General features: G+C 40.5%; 1 protein-coding gene across 2 annotated transcripts in view; it reads left to right on the top strand.

Annotated features, from left to right (window-relative positions):
• GRM1 (glutamate metabotropic receptor 1) overlaps positions 1-19,373 on the top strand; it is a gene marked incomplete at its 5' end in the record, with an annotated part of 184,815 nt that overhangs the window by 104,552 nt on the left and 60,890 nt on the right. For both annotated transcript variants that reach the window (XM_081997276.1, XM_081997277.1), the window contains one exon: positions 11,943-12,178. In XM_081997276.1, the coding sequence (XP_081853402.1) occupies positions 11,943-12,178 (236 nt within the window). The remainder of the gene's footprint in view (positions 1-11,942; positions 12,179-19,373) is intronic.

Raw genomic sequence — 19,373 nt, 5'->3', positions numbered from 1 at the left:
GTTTTTTGGCTTTTTTTGAAATGTACGTGTGACTGACCTTGAGGTCTGTAGGTTTTGTTGTTTTTTCAATGGATGAATACAAGAAAATAACTTTTATTTTGAATGCTTCTCCAGAAATAATTGGCTTTTCCAGTTCTTGTGTATAAACATGGATTTAAAAATTTGCTTTCAGATTTTCTTGATAGAGGCAGACTAGATTTAGTTTCTTTGAGATGTATTCTCAATCTTTCTCGTATCACTCAGCCATAGAGTAAAAGGAAATAACAACACTGGGGACGTGTCAACTTCTCCATGGCTTTGAATTTCTTTTTCTTTCTGATCTTTAGGAAATGGCAGTTGATCCAGTTTTTTGTCAATGAGGGTCATTCGCTCTGCTGTCTGTACATGTGTTGCATGTTTGTGATGACTATAGCAATTATATCTGTGGAACAGAAACATTAATAAAGCAATGTTTCCTGTCTCTGTTTAAGAGATTTTAAAAATCACTCAAAAAAGCTGAAAACAGAAGGGCCGCTTCTGCTGTGGTATCAGTTAACTCTTCGATTAATGCCATCACATGCTCTGCTCCATGAACTCAACTCTCGGCTGAACCTGGCCACGACCTCTGGGTCTCCCAGGCTTGCCTGGCTCGGGCACAGCCGGAGCGAGCCCAGGCTGGCAAGGCTCTGTCCTGTCCTGCCCTGCTTTGCTTTGGGGTGCCTCTCGGCTTCTGGCTCCCCAGCCCTCAGGGAGCAGCTGGCCCATGCAGCACCCTGACAGTGGGCTTTAGTTGATGCTATTTGGCTTTTACTCTTCCACCTTTCCTTGCCCATAAATGCAGCAGTTTTACTCAAGGGAAGTTTCTGCAGAGTGCCTTTCAGATTTTCTTTGCATATCTCCTGCTATTGCATGAAGCAAAGTGACAATTATCTCTTTTATGTAAGCCCATACCCATTCCTCTTCTCTGGCTGGATTCATGAATGGAAAAGGATAAATATGTCTTTCTCAATGTGTCATATAAGAGAAAAGGCTGCTTACACACTTTCCTGATTGTGCCCTTGTGCAAAAGTTGGACAAAATCAAGTTCTTTTTTTAAAAATCTTACTTCAGTTTCCTATTAGTAAGTTGTGACATCATGACTAATTAATAAAATTTGATCCTAGGAACACTCTGATTGTTCTGAGGTCAATAGATTATTAAAATATAAAAGAAGTTTTGGCTTCCTAAATAAAAGCATAAAGCTTAAGTTATAGTAGCAGATTTATTGTTTCCCTAGTTACATGACTTGTACTTTCTCTAGTGCCCTGAAAAAAACCAAAAAGAATGAGCCAGATTAGTTGAAGTGAGATTGCATGGACCATATAGCTAGGTGAGCTATAAGATCTCCAGGGGTCCCTTCTAACTTAAATTATTCCATGACTGCATATATAGAAGGCACAAGCATAGCTCCTACATCAGAAGAAAAGCCCCCATCCTTTCTCAGGAAAGATGAACATTAAGAGCATTTTCCATTAGGAAAATGCCTGATATCAGAAAAGATATCCATACCTATTGCCTGGAAGAATTCAAGAACAACTTGGGATCTAGAAGGAAAACAGTTGCCCCCTCAATCTCCAGTACAGAATTAACAACGAATAATTCTTTGTTTCATCCATTTTGAAATTAATCTGATTATATTGTACGTTAATTTGGTGATTTGGTAATTTAGACACTTTGATACGCATGTTGCTATTCCATTGCATTCCATGCCCTGGATGCCACAAAATGAGGTTATGGTGGGATGCAGTATAATATCATTCAGCTACTGCACGCTAGCAGGAGCCTGTGTGGATCTTTTCCTTACATCAGTGAGTATCTGCCATCCTAACTCCCTCAGTGATGCCAGCGTGATACTTAGAAGGAGTAGCACTTGAACAATCTGAATTACGAACTTACAATCTAGTCTTTAGTAAATAGCATTTAAACAAGATGGCACATTTCAATGGTTCCTCTGAGCAAGATACCTGATCATTTCCAGATACATTCTGGACATATTTTGACTTAGTATGAATTGAATACCAGACACCTAAATACCTACAAGGTTGCTGCTGTCCTACTGTAGCTCTGCTTGATAAGGCAGGTATTCTTAAGGAGTAGAGGTTAGCTGGGTGCTGAGCTAAGTTTGGTTCAGACAGGCAGATGATTGTTCTTAGATTTCTTAGTTCATTTCTGTGTAGCTACATGAATAAGCATTTATTACTTTAAGAAAGCAATAAATGCAGAAGAATAAATCAATAATACTTTTATATATTTTTAAAATGTTCTATAACACTTTGCTTTGGGCCAAGTATAATAGCGTTGCCTTAACAAAGTGGACTATTAAAAAATATTCAAGGGTTTACACCTATTTTCATGTTCAGTAACTGTGAACAGATTGCTTCATTTTCAGGTGAATTAATGTTTCAAATTGTTCAATGGTTTCTTGGTTTGCAAGTGGTTCATGAACTGTTCATTGTAGTTCATTGTTCATTAGTATTCACTAATTGTTCATTAGCAGGCTACCCAAGTCTAATGATTTTACTTTATTCATTCTCTGAAAACCTTAAAGTATTACTTGATTCTCTCACTGGAAAGATTCAGGTGCTTAGATGACTCACTAGCATAGTATGAATTGGATATTTTACACATGAATATATAATTTCAAATGAACAATTTATGAATATTTGAGTGGAAAATTTCTTATTAATAAACATTCATAGTAATATGAATGTTCAAGTACCCACACAAAGTGAAAAAGAAAGAATGGCAGATATGGCCAAATTTAAAATAGCTTTTGTAGAAATAGCTGTTTATGGAAATATTCTTCTAATATATGTTAACTTTGATTAATATCACAGATTTTATGATTCTATCATCAGTTTCATCATATTTCACTTTTTGTTTTCCATTTTATTTGATCTGATGTTTTGAAACCTGTGATAGTATGCTTTGGTATGGAATGGATAGTGTGCTCTTATCTACAGCTACGAGTTCCTCTGCAGACATGATTTCATTTGAAGGGCTATCAAAGCAATGAGCAGTTCCTGCATAAATATATGGGTAAAGGTTCAGTTTTCAAGCATGAGTGTGGAAACAGCATTCCAGAAACCTTGTACAGATATGGAAATAGTATATATGCAAACCAGTAATAGCAACCTGATACAGAGGATGTCCTCTTTAGATCTACATTTTTGAAATCTGATTTTCAATGAAAAAGGGCCTATAAATTCTGTGTATGTTCTCTTAAGCATTATCATATGAAATGGTTACAGTAAGGCATGGCTTGAGGGAATCACATAAGAACATAAACCACTGAATGAAAACTCTGGACTATCCTATGAAAGTCAACATCTTGGAGAAATCTGAAGGCTGGAATTCAAGGTATTTTTGAGCTGAGCACAGTTTGTGTGAAAACAGAGATGGTAACATGATTCTAAGATGTTTCTCTATTTCGCTGTTCCTCAGCACCTCAACAAACCAAGCAAGAAGAGAAGAAAGAAAATATGCTTCTCCTTTTTCTGCTTGTGGTAAAGGAAGACATCTATGAATTAATCTTTTAGGAAGCAGAACAAATTCACATCCAAGCATCCAGCAAGCTCTGCTGAAGTGACATGGCGCAGATAGGGCCATGTCTTTACCTATTCTCTTTCCTGTATGTATATCTGTACCTTTCCATGTATTTCCAGCCTTTTTCCTCTCCATATGAAATCTCAATTTCCAGTCCTTCAGATCCGGCTCCAAGACTTGATAGTTTGTAAGTAGCTGGAGCAGGGGTCAGAAGCACTCTATTCCCCTTTATGCCTCTGCATGGTTGCACAGAAAAGACTCAGTCTCTAAGACTTTCAGACAGTATGGAAGTCTTAACAAGAATATTTCTAACTATCCTCTCTGAAAAGGGGCTACAGCTGAGCTCTCTGTGGCAGAATCTACCTCTTACTATCCGTATTCATTCTTCAGTGGAGTCTTCCTTTATTCCTAGCACAGCAGCAGCAAGGGGATAAAAAATATCCCCAGGAACTGGTACAGAGAAGCAAAGATACACCTTTCTATTTTCAGATTTGTGTGTATTAATAAGATATTAAAAATCTTGGATTTGACTGCACATATTGGAGCCCAGGAGCACCTTATATGAGGCACAATGCTAAGATTAAGGCTTCCCATTTGCGTGTGTGTGTTTAAAATTGGATACTCTCCTCCTCCCCACGCACGTGCTTTCATTTGGAAAAGATATTGCGCTTTCATGATTCCTCGTGTTGTGAATTTGAAATGTGCAGAGCAAGGATTCAATTCTCTTGAGACTCTGGGGTGAAAGCATGTGTACACCTTTTGAGAAATCAGCTATTGTCTTAGAGAATACATGTATGGTTGCTGATTTTCCAAGATATGCACCACTGTGCACCCTTGAGAATGGTAAAAACATTTCCTGCATAAAAGCAGCAACTACATTTACAAAAAGCTGCACATGCCAACTGTGTCAAGAATCTTCACAGTAAAGACTCCCCAAGATAACGCCTGGATGATAGGCAGTTAAATTACATCATGTAAATTTCATGCAAATATATGCACTGCATAAGATAATTAAAACCTTCCTAAATACATATTTGCAAAATAGAATCCATCATGGTCCATGAGGTTATAATCTACATTTTTTAAATGAACAGTGCAAATTCACGCAAAAGTGAATGATAATAATTTGAAACATAATGATCTATCATTTATCAACATAGGTTCTTTACAGAGTGTCACTCAGAAAAATCCACTGATTCACTAAATAAAAATTGGAAACCCTTACCAACAATTTGTGCTCATGTAAAATAGAAGAACTAATGTGCTACTGTGATTGTGCTCCTTCAGTAATCATGGACGGGAAGTGAAAAATTGTGTATGCAATGTTATGAAAGAGAACCTGGCAAGAACAGAAAATTTACTAAGAAATAAGACAAAGCGCTTGCAGAAAGTGGCCTTGGGATTTATTTTTAAAATTAATCTTTCAGTTTCTCTCCGAAAATAATACCTTCTGTAGGACATCAGATTTCAAAGCACGATGGGTACATGTAGCTGTCTCAAAGGGAGCAGGGTTAACTGACAAATCATACCAGTCTTTTCCTGAGTCGTGCTGGTACTCTCTAGAGATGTCCAGCCCAAGTCCTGACCAGGTTTGACATGCTCTTCAATCTATAGCCCATGGCAGGATTACAACCCGCAGTGGCATAGTAGCGCTGTGTGAGTTATGAGTCTAAAATCAGTAACTGCACAGTCTGGCACCAGATGTTCCTCTTGTACCTCCTCTTGTGTGTGAGATCGTCAAGGCAGCAATCTTCTCTCTCCCTCTTGTTTTCCATTGCCCTCCCAGAAGGAGCTTCGGTGGTTTTCTCTTCCTGCTTCCAGTGTGGAGAGGGAGAGCTGATATTCCCATGATGCATTCAGCTGATTTGCATCAGGACTGACCTATGAAGGTCAATAACTAGGAGAAATCTAGAGGCTGGAATTCAAGGTGCATTTGAGCCCAGCACAGTTTGTAGGGAAAGGGAACAGGTACAAATCCCACAGTACCTTGTGATGCTTGCTACAAAAGACAGGCAGCTTGGGAAGGTGATGACTCCTGCCTACCTCCATCTATGTCTCCAGGAGCAAAGCTACTGGCCTATAACCCCCCTTTTCCCCCCTTTTTTTTTCTTTCAGCTTCCAAGATATTGATTCTTCTGGTTTTAATGAGACTGGTCAGTGCTCAGCAAGCCTCAGGTTATAGCATGACAGTACACAGCCTTTCAGCTTGGTCTTGCCAGCAGTGAGATACAGGCTTCTTTGTAGCCACAGGACTGATCTCCTAAGATTGCCAGGACTTGTCACACATGTGAAAGTAAAGCTATGGTTTTTAAAAATTCATGATTTGGCAACAGAGGAAATCTCTCCCACCTTTCAATGCAAGTATGTAGTACTGGTGAATTAGCTGAATGAGTAAGTAAGTGCAAAAATGGCCTTTTGTTTCTCATGTTTGAAATAATGTTCATTAACAATAATGATCAGCACCTTTCAGCTGACATTGGTGACCACTGGGATTGACTGATAATGCATAAGCCCAAGGAGGAAAGTCACTTTGCCAGTTGCTGACTTGTGAATATCGGACAGTTTCAGTTTTCTTTACATGGCATTTTCTGTTCGAGGCATGTATTACACAGACACTGAATATCTTTCCTTATTGCCAGAGAACAGGTCCGTCCTCCTTCACAATAAGCTAATTGTGAAGCTAATTGTGTTTTTTCTTTCTACTGCATCAGACTGGTGAAATAAAGAGTTTTTTAAAAAGTCTACTCCCAGAAGAGAGCAGTTAAGCAGCCAGCTACAGAACTGCTTGGGAATTACTCTGGGCCTGATTCTGCCACCTGTGCTCATAACAAGTAGCAACACTGATTTTTTTGGGGGATCTGCCTATGAAATTATTCCACCTGCCACTTTCTGGATTGGCCTTATGCTGAGCTCTGAGTTTCCATCCATTCTGCCAGGAGAGCAAGCAGGAGGCCATCACAGTCGTACAACTCCTGCACGCAGGCAGGAGAATCTGTGATGGATTTTCCAGTGGGGTGCTGTCAGAAAAGACTTTTATAAAAAGAGGAAATGAAATTTGCAGGCTTGCAGGTCTGACCAGCTCTGGAAATTTATCAGAAAATAAATTCTGGCATTTATCAGAACCAAATAACAGATTATTTAAACTCTACTTATCACTATTTAGTCGTTTGTAGCGTTTTGAAATGCCTCTAAACAAGCAGTGTCTGACCACTACACAGAAAGATGGTTTTGCAAAAAGCACGTTCCAAATAAAATGTCCAGCCTTTTATTTACATAATCCAGCATATAATAATTGTCCTTAAAAATAAAGATATTGAGAGAGATATATATATATAACAAAATGGCACGGCACTTTATTGAATGTTGAATTATTTGAGTGATGCTGTCCTCATATTCGACTCTATTAGAAGTTTAACATAAGAGCAGGCCAGGTGGCAGCCTTGAGAGCAATGGTAAGAAGGCATTCAGAAATGTGCTCCGTGGCGATGTATATCGACGTGACAAGGAAAGCATGTTGACACCGGCTTTAGTTTTGAGGAAAGGAGAGAAGGCAAGCATATAGACTCTGATCCTTTTGTGCGACAGTTACGGTTACCTGGCACCTGCTACCCGACCTGAGTGGGATATCTGCAGGGAACCTCTGTGGATGTTGAAAGTTTGAAAATAATATTTCCAGTTTACATAGGTATAGCTACATGTAACATGGTTTTCAAAGTGGATAAAAATATCCACTAGCACAGGAACAGAATCTGTCCAAAAAAATATGGAAATTATTTTAATATGATTAATTTATTTGGTTTTATAAAGAAAAGAAAATCTGCAGTAGCCAGAAAGATTATTGCAAAAATCATTCATTTAGCATTTATAAAGGGCTTTTTGCTCTTAATTTCTTTTATATATTTTATGACTTGGCCAGTACAGCAGGAAAAAAAAAATTACCAGGAATGCAAACTTCTTAAGAAAACGTTATCTTAGCTAAGGCAAAGGGAGTTGACAAAGCTGCCAACTTTGTTGCCCTCCACAACTTTGGTCCTTATAAGGGTTCAAGTGTCACATTGGCAGTCAGTGTCCACGACTGAAAAATGTGTTTCATTTTGTTCACCTGTGAAAGGTTGCTACCTCCTAGAATAATCACAGGGCAAATAGTCTTCATAAACAACAGCATGTTTCCTTTTTGTATGGTTGTTTGCCTATCTGGAAAAAGCGTCTGGGATAGTAACGCTCTGAGTGCCATGCGGGGAGGCAGAGCAGAGCGGAGCTGCTGCATAGTGCAAGAGTTAAGTCCTGAGGAGATGAAAATAGAAAGCCTGATTGCTGGTTGTCTCATCAGCCCTTGTGAAAAGCAGCTGACAGTGTTCATGTTTGGAAGAGGAGAGGAAATTGGAAATCCATTACATCTCTCCTGGTATTTCAGTCACAGGAATATATGTGACTGCAGTTCAGAAAATACAGAGAGGCTAAGATGCTGAAGCCACAATTCAGAAATGTCCGCTGTCATACGTTAGCAGACTAGTAAACTGGTTAAGAAAAAAATTGCTTTGTTTCTTCAAACTCGATTTGTGATAATGGGAAATAGGACTTCTGAAGCTAGATGGGGTAGCTCTAGGCTTTTTCCCCTTCTGCCTGATTTTTGTTTGTGACTGATGCTGCAATTTGGATTTGGCATCATGAACGTCAGCCACCAGACTGGGACTTGGACTGAGAGTAGCTTGCAGAATATCAGTGACCATTTTCGTTGTGATCAACACTACAAAAACATAGCAAAAGCAGTTCTTTCTCTCCTAAGAGCTAACAGAATGGTTGCTGGTTTGACACCCACACACTTTGTCCCTCCCTCACTGTTTCTGTCTTCACACTTTAAACCCCCTCACAGAGCTTCAGATAACTGTTGCACAAGATACCCAGCATGTTTCCAGGCCAAAAAGTCACACAAAACCTGCAATGGACACTCATCAGGGAAGGCAGTTTGGGCAATGGGTGTTGGGCCACCTCCTGAAATTTGCAGTAAAGGCACACAGACAGATGCTTTTGTAGAAAGTGCTACTAGTGATGCTACTTGCTACTCAGCAGGATAAAAGAAGGAGAGTAGGTGGAAAGTACTCTGTTCTGACAACAAAAGAATAGTATGTGCTGCCCTTTTTTAATAAGATTTCATTTTTCTGTTGAATCAGCTATTGGTCTTGTGCTTCTGTCACTGACATGCACACTGTCATCTCGACTTCAGTATTGTGCTACTGCCCAGCATTAGAAATGTCAATTTTTTTAACATTATCTTCTGGAACACTATTCATTTATTCATGCATCACTAAGGATGCACACTTCCCAAGCAATATTTTTTTTTTTTTAATGTACACAGTCAAAAGGAATATATGCAGAGATTATAACAAGATCTTAGGTCTCTGATAATCCTCCCACGGCTTCTGGTAGGGCTGCACGGCCCCTTAGGGCACCTTTCAGCACAGCCAGCCTGCAGCTGCCAGAATGGCAGGGGTCCCCTAAGAGCAGAGGACTCCTTTTGGCTTTCTTGACTTTACTGAAAGTAGAGCAAAGCTCCCATATGAACTTCAACTTTTTTCTCTGAAATTGAACTTTTTTCTCTGATTCCAGTGCCTTTTCTTCACATTTTGCTGCACACAAAACTTATCAGATTTAACAATTTGAGGAAGTTGGAGAACAAAAAATATCTGGGGCCAGAAAGAGACGAAGAAATATTAGGTGACAATCTGTGTTCCAATTTAGGGGAACTTTCCCATCAGCTTCCCTCAGAGAACTTGAAAAACGCTTTCTCTTGCCTTTGCAGAATTGCTCTGCTTTGCCTTCAGAGTGAATGCGGCAATTTTCCAAGCCAAACTTAGAGGGGAGAAGAAATAAATCACTCTAATGTTTGTCTGGTAGGAATCCAAGCAGTAGAGAAACTACCTCCTTTCTAGAAAGTCTTGTAGAAAATGGTCCAATTTACTTAATCTTTTTGACTCACTAATGTTTCTGCTTGAGTCTACAGTTTGCAAGCCATAAACATTGTGACAAATAATGAAGTAATCATGCAATTAGGACTCAATTACTTATGCTACAAGAGTGACCTCTTGCTCCTTTTTCCCCCACATAAGAAGAAATAAATATTGTGTCTTTTTTCCCCCTCCGGTGCTAGTTTATGGCTTGAGTTATGTGAAATCCAGAAAGTTCATTCTCCTGGTTTTACCTTTGTAAGGTCATCTGGACTGTGGTCTTCCATGAGGCAGTCAGGGTGCACAGTAGATTTTACTAGCTTCCTTCTGCATGTGGACAAGTGAGGAGCGGGGGGATGCAGAGAGGTTGAGCTGTGGCTTCTTTCCCTCTCCAAAACTCAAGGCAGTCTAGCGGGGCAGGGAGCAGGGATGTACAAATTGTGGCTTTTGAATTCTGTGCACTCCTGTGGCAGTTCAGGTGCAGCTGTCAGGCCAAGGCTGTGCCACGTGGTTATCCTTCGGGCTATGTTGGTACAAGGGCAAGACCTGAGTAACCTGCTTTGCTGGCTGTGGGAAGAAGTGACCCAGCAGATGCTTCTGGGTTCAGCCTGGCAGAGAGAGTCATTTTGGGATACCGCACCATGCCCACCCGTGTTCCACAGCAGGACTCTTCAGCCATCACCGTCTCTCTCCTGTGACCTACTCCCTGTGCCTCCCCCTGCTCTCATGCTGCTTGGCTATATGAAGATATTGGTCAGCAGTTTGTAAGCTCAGAAATTTTGGGCAGTTCTACTGCAAGGCCTTGGCAAAGGGGGAAACAAAGAAGAAATTCTGGCTTGAAGGTGCCATGTGTACCATCTTTAAGATGGCTTTGTGGGTCCCCGAACCCAGGTTGAAAGGAATCTGTTGATCACTCACTCAGTGGTCTGCCCGATGTCCCACGTCTTGAATAACTTCCTGTAATAGAGGCTTGAGCCATGTGTCCCATATGGAAAGCATGGGCTTTCCTGTATTTCTGTGGAGACCTGCCATTGTTTTCCAGGTGCCTACAGCAGAGATGCAGCAGTTAACGTGAATGTCAGCTAAACCACGCAGCCGTTCAGTCTGGTGGCTGGGGACCAAAGACTCACACGTGCCCAGTGCGTAGTCACTTTACACCTGTTTGTAGGACTGTGACAGAGCCTGCTACTTCAAGTCTTGTCTGTTTTGAACTGTGGAGTCCCAGGCATATCTGCGCTGGGTGTCTCATAAATGCTCTCAGCTGGTATGGTCTGCACCCCAATGCTTTTCTCAAGGCTGTCTGTAAGAGGCTCCTAACAAGGACCTTCTTTCAGTCTGTCTGGAGTTCAGGATGCAAGCCTCTTTTGGGTGAAACAGAAACTTCCCTCTTAGGGGTCAGTTGCATTTTTCCTCTTGAGCTCTTTGCCACTGAAAGTGCTTCATCTGTCTGCTTTTTACCGCAGCAGTGCCGCTGATTTCATTCTGAGTGCATAGAGCTAGATCTGATGTGCCAGAATAATCTATTTCTCTCATGACATGCCCAGCATATTAAAATTAAGCAATGGCTGGCTTATATTTGCACTTAAATTAGACCATAATAGCACTGTTCTTAGGGGATCCTAATAAGAACTGGAGAATGACACTAAATCAATGGGCTTCTTGTTAAAAGAACTAAACTAAAACTCAGATGCTAAGCCCAATGGACTTTGTTCAAACCTGTTAAAACAGACTTTCCATGAAGCAATGTTGTCAAGAAAGAGTTTTATCTTCAGGTTTTTCAGAGTATCTCTTACAGGAATAAACAGAGAAGTAAAATAGAAAGCCATTGTCTGACAAAAAAAAAAGTAGGAAGAGAAAAAAAAGCATGTTATCACAAAACCCATGCAGTGTGAGGATAGCATGTAGTTTTCTTTTTAGCTCGGTCCTTTATCAAGTATTCTTATTCCATTCTCTTCCAACACAATGCATTTCTCACTTTATGTTTGTTTTGAATTACTCTGCTAGCTGTAAGATCCACGCATGCTGAGATCTCTTCTGTGAAACACCCAGGATCCTGGCTTAGTTTCCTTTCCATTGATATTAATTCTTTCAGTTTCCACCTCTTACAGGACAGCCTAAATAAGGCAGAATCTCTTCAATCATAAAGACATCACACCAGAATCTACGGCCAAAAACCGCTTCCAGAGCGACGAGGATAAATGCTCATCATTGGAGATGAGTTAATGAGGACTCTGCATGAAATCAGTCAGGCTGCTCATTACAAGTCTCCATCACTGTGCTTTCTTCTTTCCCTCTCTGCCTGAATTTTAGACATACCTTTAGATTATCCCTTAATCACTTGCTTCTGAGGGTGCTGGTCTGCCTTTGGATTGTTGCTTTTTCAAAACAAGCTTCCTGTCTTTGTGTAATAAGTGTTTTTTTGCCTCTTTTCAGTGACGGTTGGGCAGACAGAGATGAAGTCATTGAAGGTTATGAACCTGAAGCAAATGGAGGCATCACTATTAAACTACAGTCTCCAGAGGTCTTGTCATTTGATGACTACTATCTGAAGCTGCGTCTGGACACCAACACACGCAACCCCTGGTTTCCTGAGTTCTGGCAGCACAGGTTTCAGTGTCGCATCCCGGGGCACCCACTGGAGAATCCCAATTTCCAGAAGAACTGCACTGGTAATGTGTCAAGTATTTTCCTATTTGAATCTGTGCTCTGGCAAATATTTGTCTTTGGGGTTTTTGTTCTTTTTTTCAATGTATAAACACTAGTGAAAAGTTTCGGCCCCAATTTGTACAGATATAAAACCCAACTCTGGTGGGAATATGTTTCGCACTGGTTGCACAGCCTCCTCTCAATTTGGTTCTGCTCTCTTATAGAGTGATTTATCCCTTTTCATGCTTTAAGGCCATGTTGAGGCTGACAAGAGTGTCCAAGTTTGTAATGTGGCTTGTAAAAAATAAGGAACCATTACATTTTAACAAAAATAAGAACAAATCTAAACTTTTTCTCTCAAAGTCAGCTTTTCTGATCAGCTGAATAATCACAAAGTTCACAGAAAATATTATGGCAGAAAACAAATTTTAAGGAAAATCTATGAGTCTTAAAATTGCCCAGTCATCTGCTTCACCCTTTTTTTTTCTTCACCCATTAAAACATTTGTAGGATTTTTTTACTATGTAGCACTCATATAAAAACCACACTGTCCTATAGATAGAAGTAACTCTCACCTCATAGCCAGAGAAGTATATCTGTGCATAGACAGATTTTCTCTTCCATGGCAGAATCTGAGAAAATAATGTAAAATATTTCAGTAATGTTAGTAAATTGAATGAGAGGTGATCATTTTTTCTGTAAAATACTTGCTGAATAATTTTTGCAAATATTTTGCTTGTAGTTTGTAAATATTTAATTTCTATTCAAAAAGGTGGACTCTGATAGTAAGGAAGTTATTCCATTGGAAACAAAACTAATGAAGCCTGGCTTCCCGTTGATTTCTGTCCTGTTCTTTCTGTCTCCACCTCCTCTATATCATAGCAGTAATCTCAGTTGGTTTTCATGTGCTCCCTGAGCTACAGCCCTGTGGTGTTTCTAGTTCTTCCCTTCTCCATCAGTAACACTTCTTAACAACAGCTTCCACATTACCTTTTGTTTCCCCCCAGTTCTCTTAACAGCTGAGACATATCACCAAATACTGTGACTCAAAACTGACTTGATGTGCTGACTGGCAGACAGGCTGGTCCATCTGGGTGCTGAGGGGCTAATGGCAAGCCAGGCAGGCTAAATAAATATTGAGTTTATACTGATATTTTTTCCTCAAAGGAGTTGTTAACTTTGGACTCTACCAAAATCTTGATTTATGGTATATATATTTAATTGGCTTTGAGACTGCTTCAGCCTGGATGAAGGAGTTAATATAGGCCAACAAGGGCAGAAATTACTAAGGGGAGGCTGAATGATGGTTGCACAGTGAAAATGCATAGCCTTCTTTCTTAAGAAAAGCAACTTAAAATTGCATTGTTTTGTTCGTTCTATTCACATAAATAAATTGCATGTTGATACTCTATAAAAAGGTGTAATTTCTGAGGAAATCTCAGCAGCTGTTATAAATATGACTAGTTTGTTATCCAGCCTCAGTCTGGCTATGAAGCTAAACAGCTTAGTCTGAACCAGCATAGTCATTCTTCATCTGCTGCATCAAAGGCAAATACCAGGTGGTGAGTTCAAAATGGCCAATATGGGGTACTTCTGCACAGAATGTGTAGATGAGTCTTCAGGCAGTGGTTGCTATAGACTCTAAAATTGTGCTTGAGCCAAAAACAATTAAACAAATTCATGGAAGAAAACCAATAAGGGCTGTTTTATGGGAAAAAATCACACCACCCCAAACTGGCTCAGGACATCCCAGGGTTGAAGCCACTGGACATCGGAGAGGGTGCTGCAGAGGTACCGTTACATGCCTGCCCTGGTGTTCTGTGCTTCTCAAGGCATCAGGTATGAAAGACAGGAACCACTACATTCTTATAATACTAGTGGAACACAGAAACATCTACCTACATGGGTAGACTTTGACAGTTAATAGTCACAATGCAGGCACTCAAACGTATTTCCCCCCTCTGAAATATATAAGGTTTTACATGAAGCCTCAAAGTGTATGATATGTTTTAGGCTTTGCTGAAAAGCAATCAGCTATTAAATTTGGTGGTGAACCACTGATAACCCTCAGGCTTATCACACACAACTGGTAAGTTCATAAGTGTCTCAAATCACCAAAGGGAAGCACCACAATCTACCTATTCCTAATACTGGCGTACCTACAGAATCGAGACACCTACATGTCCCTAGCAAGTCCAGGGGCAATAAAATATTGTATTTGTTTTTCTTTAACTGCACAGAGCTGACTGGCAACTGTCTGGCACCACCAGAGCTTTCTGCACACATGTCTTTATCTGACCTTTCTGCAGGGTTAAGAATGTCACTCCAAATACTAATAGCTTCAAAGCTTGCTGGTGGAGGCTTTCTCTGCAAGGAGGTCTAGTATGACAGTGCCAAGAAACTGCCTTCTTCACCTCTCACAGGTTTGGAGACAGGGCTCTTCACAAGCTCTCTGTAAAAAAAGAAGTCTGCATTGCCTCTTCCCTCCTTCACAAAGTATCTCCATGCATAAATTTGAAGGAGAGAATCCATGCTGCTCAATAAATAATAAGCACTAGTATTTGAAATCCATTAAAAGTACCAATAGACAAGACAGTTTTGACGACTTTGTGGTACTACAAATTTAAGTACTGCTGCTATTACTGCATTACATTGGGAAAATTATCAGTATTCAATACTGGTACTGAGCATCTTAACTCCATTATATCTAAGAGCTCTAGTACTCTTACCTCACAGGATTCCATCAATATTCCTGGAACAAGGTACATAGGGTCTTGCATTATGGAAAAATCTGAGTCCCCTGTGGTCCCAGGAGTCCATTTACATTATTACTATGCATTGTGACTATCTCTGGGTCCTGATCTGTTTTGTATTCCAGAAGTGCACTGGCAGTCCTTTCTGAGAACAAAGCACACCCATACTTTTGCATGGACAGAAATTGATTCAAAGGCAGTAGACTGCTCAAGTTCATCTCTCATGTCTGGAGACTTAACATCTCAGGAAACTATCTGATGAAAAAGAAAACGAAGAACAAAAATATTTGTGATATTTAGGGGATCATTGTGTATTTGTACTTACTCAGCAGTGGTTTGCCTAGGAGCAATTAGAAACAAAAAAAGAAAAGGGAGTTTTGTTCTCTACCTTACTAAAAAAGATTCAAAATCCTTGGACTTACCCGTTTTGAAAAGGAGATTAATTACAAAGTTTGTATTTGAGAAACTTCAATTACTGCCTGCCCAGTGTAATTTGCTCATGCACAACCTAATCACTTTATTGAGTGATTTATTCAGAACTGCCACTGAAATGTGAAGTTCAATTTTTAGCATTCATGGATAGGCAAGGACTTCTCCTCAAGCAATTACAGCTGCTGCATTTGCAATTTCTCACACCCTGTTACTGTTGAGTCTGCACTAGCTCAGGATTGCAGGCTCTCTAGGAAGCAAGGGAAAGCCAGTTCCTAGAAATCCCCCTTCTCTGATGACAGGAATTACTACTTCAATTTCTTCGTTCAGTCCCTGAGAAGACTGATGTTGTCCTTCAGGAATTCTCATGTTACACTGAGCTCTGAATGTACATGTGTATTTTTGGGGAAAAAGGTTTATCTGGTCTAAGCACTATTGGAAGGAAACAAGTCCAAGTTCCTTCCACACTGTGAAGTCTGTGGGATGCCTAACAATTAGCCACGATTTCAGAATAGCTTATCTGGATCTACTAGGACTATATGGTAGTAGCACAAATTCTTGGGAAGAAAAGATTATCATTAAGAGTTTTGCAGTGACTGTTCTTTTGAATCATCCCTTCTCGCAAAAATTAAACAACTTACTTTTCCCACTGGGTGGCAGCCAAATGAGTGGGAGCTATTTTTGACTCATTCTTTGCTAATGTTGTAGCCAAATGCCTCTCACAAGGGAATGCCTCTCTCCCTATCCCTCTCTTTTTACCCCCCCCCCTTTCTCTCTCTCTCTGCTATAGGAGATACTCTTCCTCAACACAATAGGATTCAAGTCTAGAAATTTTTTTATACATAGATGTATTGGATCTGGCTGGGATGAAGTTAACTTTCCCCATAGCAGCCCTCAGTGCCGTGCTTTGTAGCTGTAGTTAGAAAGGTTTTGATAACACACCAGTGTTTTGACCAATGCTGAGCAGTGCTTGCACAGCACTGAGGCTGTCTCTTCACCCCTCCACATCCCCTTCAAAGGCCAGTAGGCTGGGAGTGGGCAAGAGGTTGGGAAGGGACATAGCCAGGACAGCTGACCCAAACTGACCGAAGTTTCCCTCCCATATGATGTCGTGCTCAGCAATAAAAGCTAAGAGAAAGGGAGGAGGGGGGGGATTCATTATTAAGGCATTTGTTTTCTGAAGCAACCTCCACATACTGAGGCTCTACTTCCTAGGAAGTGACTGGACATCGCTTACTGATGGAGGTAGAGAACAAATCTTCATCTTTGCTTCCATGCATGGCCCTTGCTTTTCTTTCTTAAACTGTCTGTATAAGATAAAGGACCCATAAGTTTTTCATTCTGTTTTCTCCCCCTGTCCTGCTGAGGAGGAGCGAGAGTGGCTTGGTGGGCGCCTGCCAGCCAAGGTCAACCCACCACAGTAGAAAAGAGATATTTGTATATGACCACTATCCTGTAGTTTTCTTGATATCTAGCAGGCCAAACCCACTTCCAGTACAGAATTCTTCTTCTTAAATTTTACATGTCCCTAAGGTGCTTTTAATGTTTTCCATGTAGTAGCTATATTCTTTAGGAAACAAAGCATGTCCTGCAACTCTGTGCATGGACTCCTGACTCATCACAAGGTTCAGAATTTCACTCCATTCATCATGCACTTCAGATGAAAAGTCAGAACAGAGCAGACCATTTTAACACTAACAGAAAAAAAGATGTTTCTGAATTTGAGATACTAAGAATGGATGGATCTGACATTAAGTCCTTTAGCACACAACCTCAGGCGCTGCCCCAAGCAACAGTTACAGTTCATCGGACAACTCAGCCTTTTGCACATTTTGGAGATTGTACAGAGATTGTACACTGAAAGCAAGGTTAGATGATAGAATGTGTATGTCAGGCAACAAAGTTCAGATACCCTTCCAACAGTGCTGTAAGATATTTTCTCCTCCCTGATCTGATAGAAATAGCCTGAATGGAAGTGTTTTTCTCCCCACAAAACTACAGTGACAAATATTTCTCTGTTGGACTTGGTGACCCCACATAGGCCAGTATTAAATGCAAGTCATGCTCACGCAGAAATGGTGCAAAACTCAGTGCAGTGCAAACAGTTGTATGGAGGTCTAACTGCTCATTTACAGAATGCCTTATTGACCTCCTGGCAGATAATACAACAGCTATAGTTCATGTAAAGGGGATGGGATGAGTACTCCTCTGCACCACAAGAGACTGTTATGAAATTGGTTATGGAACTGATGCAAACATCAGATTATGTTTACAGCAGTTCATCTGCTGGGACAACAAAATACATTGGCAGGCAATCAACACAGACATTTTCAACAGAGCAAAGTGGAATGAAGTGGGCAATTCATGATTCATTCATTGATTCAATTGGTCTTTGAGGAGAAGGATTATTTGTCAGTGAAACTATTTGTGACAGACAAGAACAAGAAATGTAGATTTTTTTTTTTTGTTCCAAATGAGGTCACAGTCTAAGTTCCCTGTAGGATGCTTACTCATACCTTGGTCATTCCATAAGGACTGCTTTGTCTGCTAATTCCTGTCTCAGTCCAAGAGAAATACAAACAATCAGTCTGAGCACAGCCAGAGTCACAGATCACAGAAGCACTCAGTCTGGAAATGTAGCTCAGGAAGACTGTAGTCCAACTCCCTGCTCAAAGCAGGGTAAGCTATGAGGTTGCTCAAGGCTTTATTCACTGGGGTCTTGAAAACCTCCAAGGATGAAGGTGGCAGATCCTCTCTGGGCAACCTGTTCTACTGCTTGAACATGAAAAAGTTTTGCCTCATATCCAGTCTGAACCTCTCTTGTTCAAATTTATGCCCGTTGTCTCTTATGCTCCCACCGTACTTCACCATGAAGAACCTGTCTTTCTCTTCTTGATAACTACCCAGTAGGTATGAGGGCCTGTTTTAAAGTTCCCCTGCAGCCATCTCTTCTCCAGGCTGAACAGGCCCAAGTCCTTCAGCCTGTCCTCGAAGGGCAAGGACTGCAGCTCCCAATCATCTTAATGTCCCTCTGCTAGATGTGCTCTAGGTTATCAATGTATTTCTTTATTCGGGGTTCGCAAACTGTATGCAGTATTCTAGATGCAGCCTGATGAGTGGACAGTGAGGAGTAGTGGTAGTGAGGAGGTAATCACATGCTGCACTCACTGGCGACACTATCAGTACAACTCACGATGCTGCTTGCCTTCATTCCTGCCAAAGAACTGTATGGGCACCATATTCTTGTGTCAAATTTGGTCCTAAGAAGTTCTGCCTTTTCCCATCTTCTTTCTGCATCAGCAGACTCGCACAGGAAGAGGATATAAGCTTTGATCACAACGAGGTAGTTCTGGATGTCCACCATAAATCTTGACATCATGTCAAATCATAGGCTGAACATATTAATGATAGCAGCAAAGACTAAATATTCCAGAAAAGGCATTTATGCTTTGGTATGAATAATGCAGACTTGTACTTCTTGAGACAAAAATTGCAGGGAATATAGATTATTTTGTCACTGTAAAGACCTTGAATCATCCACTTTGCTTGGTATAGCTGTAGTCTGAAAGAGATGAGCATGGTGCAGAGGTCGTTTAGATATTAGAGACCCACAGAACAACCTGCGCAGAGCGGTGCAGTGTTACATGAACAAACTAGTTCAAGTCCAGGAGTAGTATAGTTATGTCTGTGGAACATCACACCCAAGCTACTAAATCAAATTATTTCAACAAGTGCTTCTGGAGCCAGCTTGAGTTGTTTGCCTCTAGTTAAGATTTTCTCTGAAACCATCCCTAAGTGTTTGTCACCCTTATCACCCACTCATTAAAAAGTAACTGGTTTTATCTCATCTAGACATAGAAAGGGTCCTTACAGTTTTAGTAAGGTTGGGTTTTTTCCTGACATAGGATAATAATGTCTTTTTAAAAGACCTACAGAGCCTCTACTCATACCTGTCGTGATATTTGTTTTCCTGTATTTGTCTGTGAAGTTCTCCTTGATTGCACTTATTGCACCAGATAGGAAGATGGAAGAGTGA

Source organism: Phaethon aethereus, assembly GCF_964289735.1.
Source record: "Phaethon aethereus genome assembly, chromosome: 3".
Taxonomy (NCBI): Eukaryota; Metazoa; Chordata; class Aves; order Phaethontiformes; family Phaethontidae; genus Phaethon; species Phaethon aethereus.
Note: the sequence above shows the minus strand (reverse complement) of the source record. Positions and strands in the feature narration are given on the sequence as shown.